Below are 20373 nucleotides of genomic sequence, written 5' to 3'. Positions count from 1 at the left end.
TAGTGCTGTGGCTTAAGTGGTAGAGTACTTGCCTTAAGTACAAAGAGGCCCAGGGACAGTGTCCAGGTCTAGAGTTCAAGCCCTAGGACTGGCAAAAAATAAAAAAATAAAAATAAAAATAAATAAATAAATAAATTCCTCAAAGAAAAGATCTGAGAAACAGCAGATGTGAAAATAAAACATAGGCAATCTAAGTGTAGATTTTCATGCCACAAAACTAACTCTGAACATGTGCAGAGAGACTCATTATATAGTATTACCTATATACTAAAGCAAATACCTCTTAAGAGTGAATTGAATCAATAAACTCCAAACAGTGGATATAGACATGGAGCCATTCAAATGAATGTTAAAACTCCTCAGGAAACTGGGTGCCATAATCCTAGCTACTCAGGAAGTGGAATCTGGAAGACTGTGATTCAAAGCAAGCTTGGGCAGGAAAGTCCTATAGTGTCATCTTCAATATAACCAGTAGGGTAAGATGTGTGCCTCAAGCTGTAGAGTGCCAGCTGAGCAAGCAAGCTAAGCAAGCACAAGGCTCTTAATTCAAACTCTAGTACTGCTAAGAAAAAGGAAAAGCCCCTCAAGAACTGTTATGGAAAGACTTCCAATATCTATTGTGAAGAAAGCACAACACAAAAACAATGTGCATAATATACTACTATATAGGTGGAAATACAACAGACTAATAGTCCAACTATACAATCATACATGACTGTTCAGGCTCAAAGTGTACCCAGAAGGACAAATAAGAAACTGTCAACAGTGGTAACTGAAAAGGAAAATGTCTGGCTAGAAGACAAGCATGAAAAATCACTTATTTCTCAAATTCGTATAATTTGCATGTATATCTAAGTCAATAAAAATAAATAATTTCGAAGATAGAAAATGTGAAAGGTAAAAAGTAAAAATGAAGAAAAACTTACCTGCTGTTTTTTTGTAATTTTTAAAATTATGAGACAGGACCATACTGCATAGTCCCAGGCTGGCCTCAAAGACAATTCTCCTGACTGAGTCTCTTAAGTGCTGGGATTACAGGGATGCAATACCATGCATAGGTATTTTTTTAACTGATTTTACATGTAGTTTATTCACACAATCTATTACTGAAGAGCTACCACAAGTCTGAAAATTGCTGGAATAAAGAATGACTAATAAAGCTTAATCTTAGTGATAAATATGTGAAGTAATGAAAAATTGTCATACCTGACATGTGCATTGCAGTATCTTTTAGCATACTCAGTCCATGTTCCAAATTTTTGTGGAAAGAGAGCTTCAATCTGCATGAAAAGCTGTAATAATACACATGTTTTCAATATATTGTATATTTTTCAAGTAATTTATTATGATGATAAAAACAAATTAATAGGGGCTGGGAAGGTGGCTCAGTGGTAGAGTGCTTGCCTTCTATGCATGAGGCTTTGGGTTCAATTACTATAAGCAGAAAAAAGCCAGAAGTGGCGCTGTGGCTCAAGTGGTAGAGTGCTAGCCTTGAGCTGAAGAGCTGAGGGACAGCTTCCAGGCCCAGAGTTCAGGCCCCACAACCAATAACAACAACAACAAACTAATAATATAACAAAAATATACAAGAAAATATACTCCTCCAAGACCCAGGCTTCCTCTCTGCCCCAACCCAAACATCATTCAAGAATGAGAGGTATATTTTTTTCTTCTTTTTTTTTTTCATTTTTTAAATTTTTGTGGGGACTGGGAAGGTGGCTCAGTGGTAGAGCGCTTGCCTTGCATGCCTGAGGCCCTGGGTTCGATTCCTTAGCACCACATAAGCAGAAAGAAAAAAGCCGGAGTGGGGCTGTGGCTCAAGCGGTAGAGCTGAGGGACAGCACCCAGGCCCAGAGTTCAGGCCCCACGACTGGATCCAAAAAAAAAAATTTTTTTTTGTGCCAGTACTAGGGCTTAAACTCAGAGCCTGGGCACTCTCCCTTAGCTTTTTCTCTTAAAGGTGGTGTTCTGCCATATGAACCACAACTGTACTTACAACTTTTTGCTAGTTATTTGAAGATAAGAATCTCCATGGAGGGCTGGGAAGGTGACTCAGTGGTAGAGTGCTTGCCTTGCATGCATGAGGCCCTGATTTCAATTCCTCAGCACCACATAAGCAGAAAAAGCCGGAAGTGGCACTGTGGCTCAAGTGGTAGAGTGCTAGCGTTGAGCAGAAGAACTGAGGGACAGCTAGAGCCCAGGCCCAGAGTTCAGGTGCCACAACCGACAAAAAAAAAAAAAAAAAAAAAAAAAGAATCTCCATGGTCTTTACTGCCCAGGCTGGTTTCAACCTATGATCCTCAGATTTCAGTCTCCTGAGTAGCTAGGATTCATTACAGATACACTGGCACTTGGCAGAATTAAGTTTCTTAAAACTTTGATATTGGATGCATAGTTGTTTATAGTTTTTATACAGTTATAAAAATAACTTCATATAAATCTGTGTATATGTATTACATACTGTCACTTATTTATCAATCTACATACCGCATTTTTCTTAGACTGATTTTGTGCAATATATTTTTAGAAATAAAACAGTTGAGTTAACTTGTATATATTTTTTTCATTTTTATGATGCTGTAGAATCAAACTCATGTCTACCAGCATGCACAGCATGCTATACAGGTGTTGAACCACTGAGCCCAGTCAAGCCATAAGATAATATGCTTTTTAAAGCTTGCTGGATGTTACCATATTGGCTAACAAAAAGATTGTCTCAATTTACACTTTCATCAGTAGTATCACAATTTTTTTCATATTTACAAATCTGATAGGCTGCATATAGTAGTCCTTTATTGCTATTTCAATAGGCATTATAAAACTAAAACTAACAGCTTTACTGAGGTATAATTCAGTTGCTATAAAGTCCATACTCTTTTTTTTTTAACATTTTATTTTATTATTATTTTTATTGTGAAAAAAGTCCATACGCTTAAGTACAGAATTTAGTGGCTTTTAATATATTTACAAAGTTGTTCCTGAGTCACCTTTCAGATTTTTTTTCCAATCCTGAGGCTTGAATTCAGGGCTTGGGTGCTGTCTCTGAGCTTCTTTGAACTCAAGAGCACTTTACGTTCTACCGTTTGAACCACAACTCCACTTCCACAGTTTTGATGGTTGATTAGATATGAGTCTCAGATTTTCTAGCCCGTTCTGGCTTTGAACAGTGATTCTCAGACCTCAGCTAGGATTACAGGTGTGAACTACCAGCACACAGCTTTACTTTTAGAATATATATATATATATATATATTTTTTTTTTTTTAATTTTTTTTTTTGCCAGTCATGGGGCCTGAACTCTGGGCCTGGACACTGTCCCTCAACTCTTCAGTTCAAGGCTAGCACTCTACCAGTTGAGCCACAGGGCCACATACAGCTTTTTCTGCTTATGTGGTGCTGAGGAATCGAACCCAGGGCTTCATGCATGCAAGCCAAGCACACTACCACTGAGCCACCTTCCTAGCTCCTTTTAGAATATTTTTATTACCCCTTAAAAAAAATCTCTCTCCATTAGCAGTTAAGCCCCATATTTCCTTCCATCCACTTGTGGTAAGCACTAATCTATTTTCCATTTTCATGAATTTGCCTGTACCTGATATTTCATATAAACAGAATTGCAGAAAATTCTGAAGCTGAGCTATGAAACCTGAACAAGGCTGAGAGGTTAGAATGCTACCTTGGAATGCTTAGAGCTGGCAATGCAAGGGTTAAAACTCTGAAGAGAGTGAAGAGACTGGATTGCTGTTCCCCCCTTTTCCTTAGGCTGGCAGCTGTGCTAGGGACCTTGTAGGCTGGATAAAGAGTCCTTGACAACTTAACCTTGGGTTAGATTAAGTAAACATCATGTCTGGACTTTCCTTTGGGCTGCAGTCTTCTGTCTCAAAAGAATAAGGGAACCAGTGTCTCACAAACACTGTTTTAGCTGATTGTAATATTAATATAGGTGCTTTACTGTTTTGCATGTATCCAGGGTAACCTTCTTTGTATGAACTCATAAATATGCTTGCTTGTAGGAACTCCTGGACCAAATGCAGGAGAGCATCTGGACCCTTGGTCTCTCCCATTTTCTATCAGTCTACATCTCTATTGTTCTAATTTTCCTCAGCCCAGTATCCTGTTGTGTTCCCTCAGGTTGCAGTTAGCACCATAGAATTAGTCAGTATGTAGGCTTTTGAATCTTGCTTATTTCCCCCAGAATACTGTTTCAAAGTTCATCCACACTGCAGCATCTATAGTACTGTATTCCTATATATGACCAAATTACATTCCATTGTATTGATATACCACAGTTTAACCATTCATCTACTGATAGACATTTGATTAGTTTCACTTTTTGGGTATCATGAATAATGCTAATATTAACACCGCTTTGTAGCCTGGCGTGCTAGCATAACTTGTAACTCATGCTACTCAGGAGTCTGATGCAAGAGAATAGCAAGTTCAAGGATAGATTGAGCAAAGATATTAGTGACATTTGTCTCAAAAACCAAAATACAGAAATGAGGGTATGACCCAAGCTATAGCACTTACATAGCAAGTACAAGGCCCCGAATCTAAACCCCAGTACTACCAAAAAACATAAATAAATAAACGAATGAATGAATAAATAAAAACAAAAGAGCTTTAGGTGTTAAATGGAAGAATGCTGGACTAACATAAGTAAGGTCCTTGATTCAATTTTCAGCTATGTAAACTAAAAAGAAAACAAAATCTGGAACATATGTCTTCAATTTTCTTTGGTTCACAGGAATGGAACTGGAACTGTGGGTTCATACAATACCTCTTCAGCTTTTTAAAATTGTGTGTGTGTGTGTGTGTGTGTGTGTGTGTGTGTGTGTGTGTGTGTGTGTGCGCTCAGAGCCTGGGGGCTGTCCCTAAATTTAAGCACTTGAGCCACAGCTCTAGTGTGTGTGTGTGTGTGTGTGTGTGTGTGTGTGTGTGTGTGTGTGTGTGTGTGTGTGTGTGTGTGTGTGTGTGTGTGTGTGTGTGTGTGTGTGTGTGTGTGTGTGTGTGTGTGTGTGTGTGTGTGTGTGTGTGTGTGTGTGTGTGTGTGTGTGCGCGCGCGCGCTCAGAGCCTGGGGGCTGTCCCTAAATTTATTTGTTCAAGGAAAGCACTTGAGCCACAGCTCTATTTCTGACTTTTGGTGGATAAGTGGAGTGGATAATTGGAGTTAAGAGTCTCATGGACTTTCCTGCCCTCTCTGGCTTTGAGTTGGAATCTTCAGATCTCAGCTTTATGAGTAGTGAGTAGTACAATTATACAGGCAAGTACTAAAGAACTGTCAGTGATTTTCAAAGCAATGTTGGCATTTTACATTCTTTTCATAGGACATATACTCCTAAGTAACCAATGGTGCTGCAGCAGAAGTAGGGATTCATTGTTGTACATGATTATGTTTAAAAAGAACTATCTCTACTTAACCTTCCACTTAGAAAAAGAAGAGCAAGCTAAATCAAAAGCCAATTGTTGAAGGAGATAATAAAGACTATTATGCAAATAAATGAAACAAAACAGGAAACACATTTTTTAAAATCCCAAAGTTGGTTCTTGGAAAAATTAGCATTGACAAGTCTCTGAACATTTCCAAGGAAGGAAGTTAAAAGCAGAGTCTAGATATTACTGGCAGAGACTGAATGATAATAGCTGTTATTCAGATTTGTCTGAATAAGCAAGAATGGGTACCATATGTTGAGAGGTAAGACAAAGGGCTAGGCATTTTCGAAATTTTCTTCAATTCTCCTAAAAATTCTAGAACAGAACAAATCCATTGTTGTTGTTTCAATATAGATCAGTGTTTATTAGTAGACAAGGCTTTATTAGGGAATGCTAACCCTTATAACCTTTTACGAGTTTCACCTATTATTTCTAATCCACACTCTACCTGTTAGGGTGACAAAGCTAAGTGGGGTATGAAACAAGTTCCTTCTTCTTCCATTATAACTACATACCTCATCTGGTCTACACACAAGCTCTAGCTTCTCTCTGCCTTTTCAAATGTGTATTTTGAAGTGAAAGAAAAGTAGACAAGTTCTATAATGCCATATAAAAGAAATAACGTAGATAACCCAATGGTAACGTGATTATTATAGAAAGTCCTAAGGTAAGTAAAGATCGAGGCTATGAAATAATGTCAAGAGCAGATGTAAAGAATATTACTGCACTAACTACAGAAACATTGTAATAATGGTAAAGATTGTATTTTATACATACCTACAAGGACTTCTAAGATTTCCATGTAAATAGACCAAAAAAGTCATAATAAAAGATACATATTTAATTATTGATAGCTGTCTAGAGAGTCCTAATGTATCCTTTTGTCATATGAAGCATCTGGTTTGAAAATAAACATTGTAAAGCAAATGACTGATTCAGTTTTCTTTTTTATCCTTTAAAAACTAAAGTATAAAAATTACCTCTTCAGGCCTTCCCAAAGCTGGAGTTCCTGTAAGAAGAATGGCTCTTTGGGCTTTCTGCACTATTGGCAATAAAATCTTGCTGCGGGTTGCAGTTCTAGATTTCATGTAGTGTGACTCATCCACTATCACTACTTTGAAGTTCTGATTATTCAGGGCATCTATCAAAGTCTCTGCATCTGTGGTCAAAAGCCCATAACCCAGAACTGTCACTTTGCTGATTGATATTCTCCTAGAAGAGAAAATATATACTTAAAAATACCTCAGTAATGAATATGATTAAACAATATAATTTCAAACAATTATACACCATACAATTTTGGAAGGGGAAATAAACAAAAGAAAAAGAAAACCATAGGAGGAGACACTACCACTGAAACTCAATTTCCCTTAAAATTTTACATTCTTCATATAGAATAAAGTAGGGTCCAAAATCTTGGTTAAGTGGTTTTTGGAAAATTTGATGATCTAACAAACAACATTACTAGGATAAGGCCATTACTTTCTGATAATATTTCCTTCTATGCATCTAAAATTATGCATAAAGTGTACACTCAAACATTAGTTGGCTATTCAGGGAAACCTTCACATAAATAGAACATGCACACATTTTTAACCTTGTTGTTATTGGTAATTTGATCTGGCCAACAGTTAGTATAAGTGTCCTGTCTAGTACAATTCAGGACATTCAAACTCCAGGACATTTCAAACCCATTGAAGGCCAACAAAGTTCCTCATTTACTGTGACAACAAAAAGGTCCTTGGCCAGGTGATGATAGAATGTGGTTAGAAAAGGGTTTATCACCTAAGGTGGAGAATCACTGAGCTAACGTAAAGAAATCCTCTTTTTATCTCTACAATTCACAATTCTGTAATATTCTTTATGTTTCTATTATGAAATTATACACATAGAGCTATTTTTATACATTTTATACTTATGTATCTTATGTGTATAATGTGGCTTATCCATCTTTATATACACAGTGCTACGTTCACAGCAAATACTTGTAGAATAATTTGATGAATAAATTCATGAACAAGGAAACACATCACTTTCCATTTACTATTATCCATAATGAAAAAAATACATTCTTTACCCTCTAGCAGAAAAGCAAGAGAGCCTAAGTATCATCTAGCACTACTGTCACAAATGCATTTTTAAATGGCGGCTTCTTTTTCATTTACTTAACAAAGCCCTATGATTTTCTTACTTTACTCAAACTCCAGAAATATGAATATGCAGAAGAAAAACATGGTGTTAATATTACTATATAACTCAGGTATATAGTGAACAACATACAGAAGACAAAGGCTTTGAAAGCCACTGTAGTAAGTTCTGTAGCTTGTGCTGCTGTCTCTGAACTGAAGAAGAGTTTGGGAATGGCTGAGGTAATGCATGTTGACACATGTTGGTACATATTCAAAGCTGTTTCTTTTAGGATTTAAAAGGCACTGGGTAACTTCTCTGAACTTAGTTAATATTCTCTCAAACCCTTACATACTTGGGTTGTAGGGCTACCTAACCTACCCCAAATATTATTCCAATAAAAATAACAGCATCATTTTTAGTTTCAAGAAAGTATATTTCAGCCAGGTGCCAGTGGCTCATACCTATAATCCTTGCTACATAGGAGGCTGAGATCTGAGGATTCCAGTTCAAAGCTAGCCAGGCTAGGAAAGTTTGTGAAACTCTTATCTTCAATTAACTACTAGAAAACTGGAAGAGGTGCTGTGGTTCAAATTGGTAGAATGCTAGGTTTGAATGGGGGTAGGGGTGGGGTGAGAAGCTCAGGGACAGTGCCCAGGTTCTAAATGCTATAAAAGACTCCAGGAAAGACATATCTTAAGAAAATTTTAAAATAAAGTATAGCTGACAGGAAACTGTTATGGAAGGAAGGTTTAATTAATTCAACATTCGCTATATATCCTCTTTTTTAATTTTATGAAATTTTAGTGCAAAATAGGAATCTATTAATAATGACTGCCTATATTTATCTTAATAATGCAAATAATGTCTACATTTTCTTCTTCACATACAAATGTGTGCTAATGCATTAGATCTCGCTACAGGAAGAGTAAAAAAAAAAAAAAAACCTCCTTTATCGATTTCCTTTTTCCAAACTCATTAAGACCAAACTTATTTCTATAAATATTCTCTGTATTAAAAATTATAGAGAATATGGTAGAATATAATACTATAATTTTTAAATCTAAGAATTAACATTTATTCAAAGTAGATGCACTGCTCTTAAGGCTCAGAAAGAAGTGATTTTTGAGCTTTTGGAAACATGATAATTTTCATCATTCAACTAGATATGCAATGTACTAACATCATATTCAAGTTGGTTAATTTCCTGAGAAAAAATTCACTAATAATAATTAATTTTTACAAGAAGTTCAAATAATGACCGAATATTCTTTTTAATTTTTTTTATCATCTTTAACTAGTTGTACAAAGGAGCCACTATTTATCAAAGCAGTTCATGACTTCAATATATCTTGATTAATGTTACCCCTTTCAACATTTACACCCAACCTTTCCCAACTCACCTATTCTCTCAGATATCTAAAAAAATAAAATATTAAAATGAAAAAATTACATAAAAACTAAAAGCAAACTTGCTAATGTTAATTTTAGGTAACACATAAATCTTCTATGTAAACAACTTAGAAAACAAAATGTACCACATTTGTTAATAAGAGTAAGCTTATATAGCTTCAAGTTAGGCATTGAAAATTTGAATTTTTTTTTTTTTTGTGTGTGTATGTATGTTAGTCCTGGAGCTTGAACTCAGGGCCTGGGTGCTCTCTCTGAGTTTTTTGCTAATGGCTGGCATTCTACCACTTGAGCCACAGTTCCACTTCTGGCTTTTTGGTGGTTAACTGGAAATAAGTCTCACAGACTTTCCAGCTTAAGCTGGCTCTGAACCACACTCCTCAGATCTTGTCCTACTGCCTAACTAGGATTACAGGTAGAAGCCACTAGCTTATGGCTACAAGTAATTTTGAACCTTAAAACAATTCAATTTTAATTCATGTGAGGGATATGTAAAATAATCTTTAAAATATGCATATTTTATATTTACTTTTAAACTATGTCATAAAAATATGGAGATTAAATTACTGGGTTTTAGGTATATAATTCATATTTGAAAATGTAAAACAAATTTCCTACAATACTATCTCATTTTGCCTGTACTGGGTTTGAACTAAGAGCCTTGCCTGGCTTGCTTGCTTAGCTGGCATTCTATCATTTGACCCATACTACCAGGCTTGCTTTTTGCTAGTTATTTTGAAATCTCCCATATCTTTTCTGCCTGGGCTGGCTTCAAACTGTGACTCTCCAGTTTTTGGCCTTATGAGTAGGTAGGATTAAAAGAGTAAGCAACTAGGAACTAAGTAACACTCTTATTTCTAAATTATATAGAGGTAATCATCAAAACATGATTACAATGCATGAAGTCCAAGTTTGACCCCAATCACCAAGAAACAAACAAACAACAACAACAAAAAACACCTGAGTATACAAAGACTTTTTTGTCTTAAAGATTAAAATTTTGTTCTTACCCAACATCAGTTTTATTCTGAATAACATTGATTTCCTCAGGCTCTACCTCTGGGATCCATTTCTCTATTTCTTCTGTCCAAGGGTACCTCAGAGACGAAGGGACCACTATTAAAAGAGGCCACTCTTCTTTATAGAAATAAGCAATTGCAATTGCCTGGATTGTTTTTCCTAGGCCCATCTAAATTTAAAATAAAAGTATAGGTTAGAAAATGAAGCCTAAAATATTTTGAAAGAACGTATGAAGTATTATTTTAAGAGTATTACTTTCAAAATAACTTTCCAATGTAAAATCAGTTGGATTATATGGCTCCAAGTCTGAGATTATAAAGACCTTTAAAATTCAATGAGCAAATTACATTATTTTTAAAATATCTGCAACCAGAATTAAAGACAAAATGCTCCTATAAAGAATTACAATGAAAAAAAAAAGAAAAAAAAGAATTACAATGATTTCACAGAACTTAGTTTTATAACATATATGGACCATTTACAATTTCTCCTCTTTGAGAAGACAATAGCAAATGCTTTACCCATACAGCAGACATTTTCTATTATCTTACAGCTATAGTAAGCTCTGAATATACACATTTTACAAAAGAAGCAGTTATTAAGAAGTTAAATTATTTAAATGAAAGATAATTGATGCAAAATTAATATGAGCTTTGTGATGTTATGGTGTCTTTCTACTCAACAATTTTCATACTAAACACTGCCCCATATCTATGCTATTCTCATTTAAAAAGGTGGTTCCTAAATCAATGCTTTTAACAGTTTTATTCATAATAGCCAAAAATGAGCACAACTCTAATGTGATTTAACTGGTGCATGGGTAATTGAATACACTCATACAATCCAATGCTATTCAGCAATAAGAAGAAGCAAATGGGACTATGGGGGTTATCTCGTGGATAGAGCATATGCTCAGCATCCAAGAGGTCTAGATCCAATCATCCTGAACAAAAGAAGCAAAATATTACTTCCTACAATATGATTCCATCATAGATAATTATATATCATAGGTTACCATAGGAAAGTTGTACAGGGAATGTTTAGGATGAATATTAAAAGCAGAACAATGTCCTTTTGCATTGGTAAAGACTTTCAAAATAAAACATGGTAAATAGAAGTTGTTTTTATCTGTCTTATAGTAAATGCCTAGGCCTACCTTCCTTCGTTCCTTCCTTTATTCCTTCCTTCTCTCTCTCTTTCCTTCCTTCCTTCATTTTTTGTTTGTTGTGGGCTTGAACTCAGGGCCTGGGTGCTGTCCCTGAGCTCTCTTGCTCAAGATTAGTGCTCTATCACTTTCAGCCACAGCTCTACTTCCAGTTTTTGAGTGGTTAATTGGAGTTAAGAGTCTCATGGGGATTTTTCTGCTAGACTGGCTTTGAAACATGATCCTCAGATCTCAGTCTCCTCAGTAGCTAGGAGTACGTGTGTGAGTCACCAGCACCCAGACTGCTTAGCCATTATTTAAATCTATGAGTAAACAAATAACCAAAGAAAGACAATAGACCTGGAATAGGTAAGACACAGATCCAGAAAGGGTTTTTGCAGTTTAAAAGGAGGGAGGGAGGTAACACAAAAGCTTTTCATCGCAAGTGAATAGTGAGATCAATGTTTTGAGCCATACAACTTGCATATATGGAGTCAATGCTAAAGTCTAACAGTTTTTGTTGATACTAGGTCCTTGCCCATACTAAGCAAGAGCTCTGCTACCTGAGATTTCTCCCCAGTACTTTTGTTTGTAGTTTACTTTTTAGATAGTATGTTGGTAGGTTTGCCAACTTAATCAGAACTGGCTTTAAAGTGAAGATGTCCTGAGTAGCAGGCATTATAGGTCTGCACCAGTGTATCAGTCTAACAGCTGTTAATATTAAAAAAAGATCCAGTTGAAGATAAAAAGTGCACTCTACCCAGTCTTTTAGAATAAAATATAAAATTGAAGTAGTTAGTACACACCTATATTCCATAATCCCAGTACTTGAGAGGCTGAGGCAGGAGAATTGTGAATTCAAGCTCAACTGTAGCTACATAGCAAGTTCAAGGCAAGTATGAATCACAAAGCAAGACACTGAAAGGGGGAGGGAGGAAAGGAGGGAAGAAAGGAAGGAAAGAGACAGAGAGAACAGGAATGGATACATATAGACTATATTGTTATCAATGTAAATTAGCATCTGAAATTCTAGACAGCTTGCCAAAGAATACATCATACTAGATAGCCAAATTTAAGATTCAATTTATGGTAGTAGACCCAGCTCTAAAGGAAAAGTAACAAACATCGTATAACTTTTATAACTGAACCAAAGAGCAATTATACATTAATATTTTACTGCCATTTGTTTTCCTAGCTTCAAAGCCTTCCAATTCTCATACCTGAAACCACTCAAACATCACAGCTTTCTGTTATCAGCATGGTTCCAAGGCAACAGAAGTTTAATAACTATAGTGTTTTGTCTGGCTTGAGCTTACGTTGTTTTCCCTGCCAAACAATTCTGATCATAAACATGCTTCCAGAAACTGAGTTTTACCCTTAATTAATGTTTTGTCTGTGGACCATACCACCACTATAGTTACAAATCCCTGGTTTTGTTTCCCACCGTAGTTTTATAACCCATTTTTAAAATATATTTTCTCTGGAAATAACAGTCTGTTTTACTTCCCTAATTTTCTGGAAGGTAGAATTTGCTCTGTCTGGAACCTAGATTGTATTAAGAGGTCCTTATCACTGTTTGTTAGTAATTTTAACAATTATGAGTTTACTTAAGAACTTTATGTACTATCTTTGCCAATATGCAAAGCACCTTTCCATTTATCAAAATTTCCTAACTGCCAAGATCAAAGATGTGGGTCTTCATATGTGGCAACGTGACAAGACAATGGAAAGAAAAAGAAGATAACAAAATGTCCATTAGATGGGCGGGCGCAATAGGAAGGAGGGTATACACTGTTATTCTATAATGCATATATATTTGAAAGCAACATGTTGTAAACCATAAATGTCTACAATTTTTCATAATTATTTGTACTGGACTGGAGTTTGAATTCAAGCTGGGGTACTGTTCCTAATATTTTTACTTGAGGCTGGCACCCTACACTTGAGCCATGGCTCCACTTCTGTTATTTTTTACTGGTTAATTGGAGAAAAATGTCTCACATACTATAACTAAGATATGGAACCAATCCAGATGCCCCTCAGTAGATGAATGGATCAAGAAAATGTGGTGTATATACACAACGGAATTCTATGCCTCCATCAGAAAGAATGACATTGCCCCATTTGTTAGGAAATGGAAAGACTTGGAAAAAAATTATATTAAGTGAAGTAAGCCAGGCCCAGAGAAACATAGGTCCCATGGTTTCCCTTATTTGCAATATCTAGTATATGTCTGAATCAAGCAGAAAAGGTCAGATAAGGTGATGTTAGGGAAATGAACCCTAAGATAGGTATTCAAATGTTTTTTTTTTCTTTCATGTGATTGTTTCTAGCATATTTATAAGATGATTTCTTTGTTGCTTTGTATGTCCCTCCCCCACAGTATAACCCCTGCTTTCACTGTATTTGATGTTGGTATAATATGTGGAGGGGAAGGGAAAAAACAAATTGTTTAAATAGGGATACAGGTGGACCCAGTGCAACAATGAGATGTACAAGTCATTATGTCGAAAACGAACTTTACAACTTTGGTGGGGGGGGGTAGAAGGATTGGGTGGGGGGTGGGGGGAGGATGTGAATGGATGGAAAGGGGAAACAAAGGAGGAGGCTACTATGCTTGATAAGAAATGTACTCATTATCTTGCCCATGTAATTGTAACCCCTCTGTACAGTATTTTCACAATAAAAAAAGAAAAAGAAAAATGTCTCACAGACTTTCCTGTCCAGGTTCGCTTTGAACTGGGTCACTTGAATAGCTACGATTATAGGCATGAGTCACCAGCACCTGGCTAATAAGTAAATTAAAAGAGAATAGGATAGGAAAATAAAAGGCAAATTAGCACCTGTACAGATAAGACCAACAAGTATCCTGATATGATGGGAAAATAGTTTGATTAGAAATTTAAGACATCTTATTTTATCTTCTAATTCCATGATTCTGTTTCCTGGAAGTAAACTATTAAACTCACCCACTGATTTAGTTTGAACCTTATAACCTATTTAAAAGTTTTTTTCCTTTTAAGTTGTGGTAACTGGGATCAAATCCAGGGCTTTATGAATGCCAGATAAGTACTCTATCACTGAGCTATATCCCCAGTTCTTGTTCTTAATTGTCTTCTGAATTCTAGATTTCTGCTGTGTTCCCTGGGTAGTCATCTTGTGCATGTACAGTTTAGGAGATGTCCAAAGACTTGAGGGTAATGTTTACACAGATATATTGGGCCTTTCTTTGTGGTTAGTTTCTCTCTGAGAAGCAGTACATAGTTAAGAGAGCTAGACAAAAAGATGTAAACAGTCTTTTTCAACTACATTGCTTTGAGCTTTACAAAGTAAGAACTGACTATTCAGATTTGGCAAAGGAAGTGAACAAAAAGATGTAATAAAGAATCCACCTTTAAGACTTAAGGTATTGGGGCTGGAAAGGTGGCTCAGTGGTAGAGTTCTTGCCTTGCATGCATGAGGCCCTCGGTTCGATTCTTCAGCACCACATAAGGAGAAAAAGCCAGAAGTGGCACTGTGGCTCAAATAGTAGAGTGCTACCCTTGAGCTGAAGAGCTGAGGGACAGCACCCAGACCCAGAGTTCAGGCCCGACAACTGACCAAAAAAAAAAAAAAAAAGACAAGGTATGGCTCAAGTCATAGTATGCTAGGGTAGCAAACATGAAGCCCTGGCATCAACTTAGTATGGCTACCACTCCCCACTCCCTCCCACCCCCCCCCAAAAAAAATATAGCCCACTCTAACTCTAGTTTTAAAATCTGAATGCTGACAAGTAACCAATGCTCTTACCCTTCAACAAAACCCAAGCAACTTGCTAAGAAAATTGTATTACTTCTTTTTGACACTGGTAGGTAATTCGAACTATGTAATCTCTGGTCCATAAGGTGAGACCTTCATTCCAGCTCCACTCCGTAATTTAGTAACAAACCAAGTCAGTCTTCCATCTTCTTTCTTTCAAGTCACCTTTTTTCCTGATTTGCAGCCTTCTTTGCTCTCCCCACAAAGCCTTTATGAATAATAAAGCTTTTAATTCCCTCAGTGACTGTATAACATCATCAGTGTTGACACTGGAACCAAATTCTAGATGGAAGGGTCTAATGCATTTCTTCAACGTGACCATGATACAGAAAAAGTCACTTTTCAATATCAGTCAATAAACTGGCATTATGACTTTTATGAAAGGATTTCCTTAGACTTTGTTAGCTAGAATGGGAAAAGAATCTTAGAATTTGATCAACTTGACATCACTGAAAAGAATGAATTTCTTACTCTATCAAAGTATAATACCCTTCATCATTATACAATTCACCTAGAAATGACAATCTCATCAATCTTTCTTATCTTTCTTAGTAACAATTTTATACTTTCTATTCTGCATCTCTTTAGTTAAAAGATTATGTAATTCAAGAACAAGTAGATTTTGCCATCTTTGCATCTGTGAAAGCAATTTCTATCTTTATCTTAAGCTTTTAAAATTTTTAATTGAGGGCTGGGAAGGTGGCTCAAGTGGTAGAGCGCTAGCCTTGAGCTGAAGAGCTGAGGGACATCACCCAGGTCCAGAGTTCTGGCCCCATGACTGGCAGCAAAATAATAATAATAATAATAATATTAGTTCTAATCTCACTAAACTTTGTAAATTTGATTTTAATAGCAAAAATGATTATTTTCAATACAGATCACTGTAAAAATGTGGAAATCATTGATTCATGCAACATTTACAGACTCCAGAAAAGGAATTTAAATAGATATCACTGTGTAATTACTATTGTAAAATGGCCAAGTTAACAAAAAAGCAGAAATAAAAATATATAATGAATAATGATATATCAAAATAAAATTACAAAAAGGCCAGTTTGTTTGTTTAAAGAACATAGGTAACTCCTGAAAATTAAAAAGATAATCATCAAACTGGGTGCCAGTGGCTCAAGTATGTAATCCCAGCTACTCAGGAAGCTAAATACTAGGGATCAAGGTTTCAAGCCAGCTAGGGAAGGAAAATCCATGAGAGACTTATTTCCAAATAACTAGCAAAAGCCAGAGATGAAGCTGTTCTCAAGTGGTAGACTGGTAGACTTGAGCTATAAAAGCTAAAGGACAGTGCCCAGGCCCTGAGGTAAGCCCTAAAATAAGCACAAAAAGAAAAACAAAAAGATACTTAATAAACACAAAAAATTTGCTAACTACACTTTTAGTTATTTGTTGTTGGTGGTTCTTTTTCTTTTTCTGTTTGACATCATAGAATAGAAAGATAAGGTTTGATAGGACAAATTTTAAAAATATATGTTCCAAGCCAGGTGCTAGTGGCTCACACCAGTAATCCTAGCAACTCAAGAGGTTAGGATCTGAGGATCCCATTTTGAAGCCAGCCAGTGCAAAAAAGTCCATGAGAGTCTTATCTCTAATTAACTACCAAAAAGTTAGAAGTGGCTTCAGTGACAGAGTGCTAGCCTTGACCATAAAAGCTCAAGACAGTGTCCAGGGTCTTAATTCAAGCCCTGGGGCAAGAAAAAAAAGTCCATGTGCTGGGAAGGTAGCCCAGTGGTAGAGCGCTTGCCTTGCCTGCCTGAGGCCCTGGGTTCGATTCCTCAGCACCACATAAGCAAAAAGAAAAAAGCCAGAAGTGGTGCTGTGGCTCAAGTGGTAGAGCACTAGCCTTGAGCTGAAGAGCTGAGGGACAGCACCCAGGCCCAGAGTTCAGGCCCCACGACCGGACCCCCCCCAAAAAAATAAATAAATAAAATAAAAGAGACAAATAATAAATAACATTGGGCAATTCTGTTGTATACAATTTATAAAGAAGTTGATAGGGACTATTTTTCCTTTAAATATAAATTTTTAAAAACATGTATTTAGACTTTAGTATTTTGAGAAAAATTTAAAATAGCTTAACATTCAATTATTAAACCAAACACTCAATAGGTGGCTCAAAGCCCTTAGCTCTAACTAAAATGGAATTTGTTAAAGTGGAACTTTCCAGTGGGTTTTTTTTGTTGTTTTGTTTTTTTACAGTTAAGGCTAAATACCATCAAGAACCAAATCCTTGACTCAATAATAGTACAAATGTCTACATAAGAATTAAATAGATTAACTTGAAGAGTACATTTTATCATTGTTTTCAAAACAGTACATCACCATTTTAGGATAATAATTATAGGTTTTCTAAAAGTCTAATTCTATAAAACTATTAAAAGTAAATAACAATGATCTCAATGCAAATTTGCTTTCAATTTTTTTACATTGTGATAGCTTTCAAACAATAATTTTATATACATGGCTAATGACTCAGAAACTTTTGAAATTGAAAAACAACTTATAAGTTAAAAGAAGCCTTCTTGGGGGTGGCAATGGAGTCTGGGAGACTTGTCTTTAAACTAAATGGTATATTTGTTCTAGAAGAGGTTCCCTCAATAAATCCCTTAATGTAGATTTAAAATCTTGAAGAGGATTTAAGAAAACCTACACAAGAAATATCAGACTGAAATGCTATGTCCTATACTATTTATGATTGTTAAGGGTAGTTTTAGCAGAACTATTTATTTTTACATATTAGTCTTCTTTTCTTTCATATGGAGAGTTTTAGATAGCATGTACAAAAATTACCATTTCTTCTTAGAATATTGTGTGATTGTGTGTGTGTGCTTGTGTTTCATTTATATGTTCCGGATTCATAGGAGATGAGAATAAAACACACCATAGGGATATGTATACAGGTCTAATCTCTTCTTTACTCAACACCAAAAAGGGCACACTTAAATAAATTCGCTCTTATACTGTTTTTGTGGGGCTTGTGGGGAGGGGGGGCGTGTGTGTGTGCGCGTGCGTGCATGTGTGCACGTCCACCTGTACTAAGGCTTACCAGGACATGTCTCTGTCTCTAAGGATTTTTGCTTTTTTTTAAAATTTAATTTAATTTAATTTGTGAACATACTGTACAGAGGGGTTACAATTACATGGGCAGGATAATGCGTACATTTCTTACCAAGCATTGCAGCCTCCTCCTTTGGTTTACCCTTCACATCCCTTCCCAGCCTCCCCCCTCCCCCCCAATCCCAATCCTTCTCCTCCCCACCCCTTCCCCGCAGCCCCCCCCCCACCTACGTTGTAAAGCTCGTTTTGGACATGAAGGATTTTTGCTTGAGGCTAGAGTTCTACCAATTAAGCCAAGGCTCTACTTCTTGCTTGTTGGTGGTCAATTGGGGATAGGAATGTCATGGATTTCCCTGCCCCTTTGGCTTGGAATTGTGATCTGCAGATGTCAGACTCTTGAGTAGCTAAGATTACAAATATGAGCCACTAGCACCTGGCTCTTCCGCTTTCTTGATAGTTGGCTTGTACTTCTGAGCAGGAGGAGCAGGCTTTTTTCCAAGGGGATGCACTGGGATCAAATGAAGTTAGAAAGATGATGGGGTGCAAAAAATAGTAGCATAGGAAGAGGTCATTTTGTTTTTTTCTTTAAAGACAAGACATTAGGTTAGTGTTGATGGAAAAATTTACTCAGGTAGGCCGGTGGTCCAACGAATAGATTAGAGAAGCCCAAAGGGGTTATAGTGAAAAGCAAATTAGAGAGAAAGCTCTGCAATGTCCAAAAGGCTGGATATGAGCAAAAGTACTTTAAGAATGGGCATTTTTAATTGCAATTGAATTTTAATTGAATAAATGGGTCCTTAATACATAGCATTATATTTTGTGGTACTGAAGTTTGAACTCAGGACCTTATACTTTACTGGACCATTTGAGCTCTGACTCCAGTCTTGCTCTTTAATAGTTATTTTGAAAATGGAGTCTAGTGACCTTTTCTGCCTGGCTGGCTTTGAATTGTGATTCTCCAGATATCAGATTCCTGTGAAGCTAGAATTACAGACATATCTCACAAGGGCTGAACAAATATGGCATTTTTATTCTGACCAAACCCCTAGGGTATTTTTTATTTAAAAGTCCCATCTTTACAATGAGATTAAAGTATACCAAAACATAAATCTGAATGAAGAGTGTGTTAGTATTTTTTATATTATGCATGTTCTTGCACCTCGTCTATAATAGTAAAATAAATATTTTCTAATAAATAGCTGGAGGTAGTAAAGGGTCCCAGCTCTACAATCTATGCTCAGTTATTCTTGGAGGAAACACAGGAGGGCTGTTTTACAAAAAGAGCAGCTAAGAAAAAAATGATAATCTACTCCAAACAGTGCCAAAGATAGAAATATTTCTAAAGTCTAAAAATTATTTTTAAAAGTCAATATAATATCAGCCCTAAAACATGAAAGGTACCACAAAAGATAAAGATAAGAAAACCTGTATTCATAATTCATAATATTAACAGATGAAAGGAAGAATGTCATATGTCATAGGGATAATTATTAGATATTGAACAGGTAAGGAATGAAATTTAACTCTCATTGCTAATTTTGTTTTAAAAGCTGCTCGTTATTAACTCTCATTAGAGGATAATCTCAGCTGGGTGTAGGTGGCTCACACCTGTAATCCAAGCTACTTGGTAGGCTGAGAATAGAATGATCACACTTCAAGGCTCTATAACACAGGCAGAAAGGTTTGTAATCCCCACCCCATTCTCAATACTCAGTTGTGTGTATTAGTATATGATTATCATCTTAGCTGGGTGGGAGCCAGAAATCAGGAGTATGGCTGTTCCAAAACAAGCCATGAGACTAAATCTTAATGGAGTAAATTAGGTGTGGTGGTATGCATCTATCATCACAGTTGACAGAAAGCCTTAAAGAGGCACATTATGGTTAAGGCACACACCTCATACCTATACAAAAATCAGGCCACCCTCTAAAACCTAACTAGCACATAAAAGGGACCATAAATGTGACTCACTGATAGGGCACCTCCCTAATGAAACTCCGAGTTCAAACCCCACTTAAAAAAAAAGAAAAAAAGGTTAATCTGTTCATATGAGTAAAACCACATATCTTAACCAAAAAGACTTATCTATGAAGAAAACAAATGTAATAATATTAGGTGAAACAAATGAAAGATATAAATGTTAAAAGAGCAGGTAAAAAGTGTATTAATTGCAGATATGATAAAATACTTTGAAATCTAAGAGAATCAGAAGAAAAGTGATTACTATATTAGTAAATCATTTATGAAAAACTGATTACCAATTAGGAAAATAAAGGCTTATCCAATTAATTTTATTAGGAATATTGACTGGTTTATTAAATTATGCTGTAGAAAAATTGGATAACTGTTTGGAAAAATAATAAAACTAAGTC

At 36.0% G+C, this 20373-nt stretch overlaps 1 protein-coding gene across 3 annotated transcripts in view; it reads right to left on the bottom strand.

Moving 5' to 3' along the window:
• Positions 1–20373, bottom strand: part of Zranb3 (zinc finger RANBP2-type containing 3) — a 215872-nt gene that overhangs the window by 76060 nt on the left and 119439 nt on the right. For all 3 annotated transcript variants that reach the window (XM_070023988.1, XM_070023996.1, XM_070024004.1), the window contains exons 4-6: positions 9981–10159; positions 6414–6645; positions 1207–1292 (exon numbers count right to left, since the gene is read on the bottom strand). In XM_070023988.1, coding sequence (XP_069880089.1) covers positions 1207–1292; positions 6414–6645; positions 9981–10159 — 497 coding nt within the window. The remainder of the gene's footprint in view (positions 1–1206; positions 1293–6413; positions 6646–9980; positions 10160–20373) is intronic.

This window comes from Dipodomys merriami, unplaced genomic scaffold, assembly GCF_024711535.1.
Source record: "Dipodomys merriami isolate MVZ:Mamm:240054 unplaced genomic scaffold, mDipMer1.0.p SCAF_1, whole genome shotgun sequence".
NCBI classification, from domain to species: domain Eukaryota; kingdom Metazoa; phylum Chordata; class Mammalia; order Rodentia; family Heteromyidae; genus Dipodomys; species Dipodomys merriami.
Note: the sequence above shows the minus strand (reverse complement) of the source record. Positions and strands in the feature narration are given on the sequence as shown.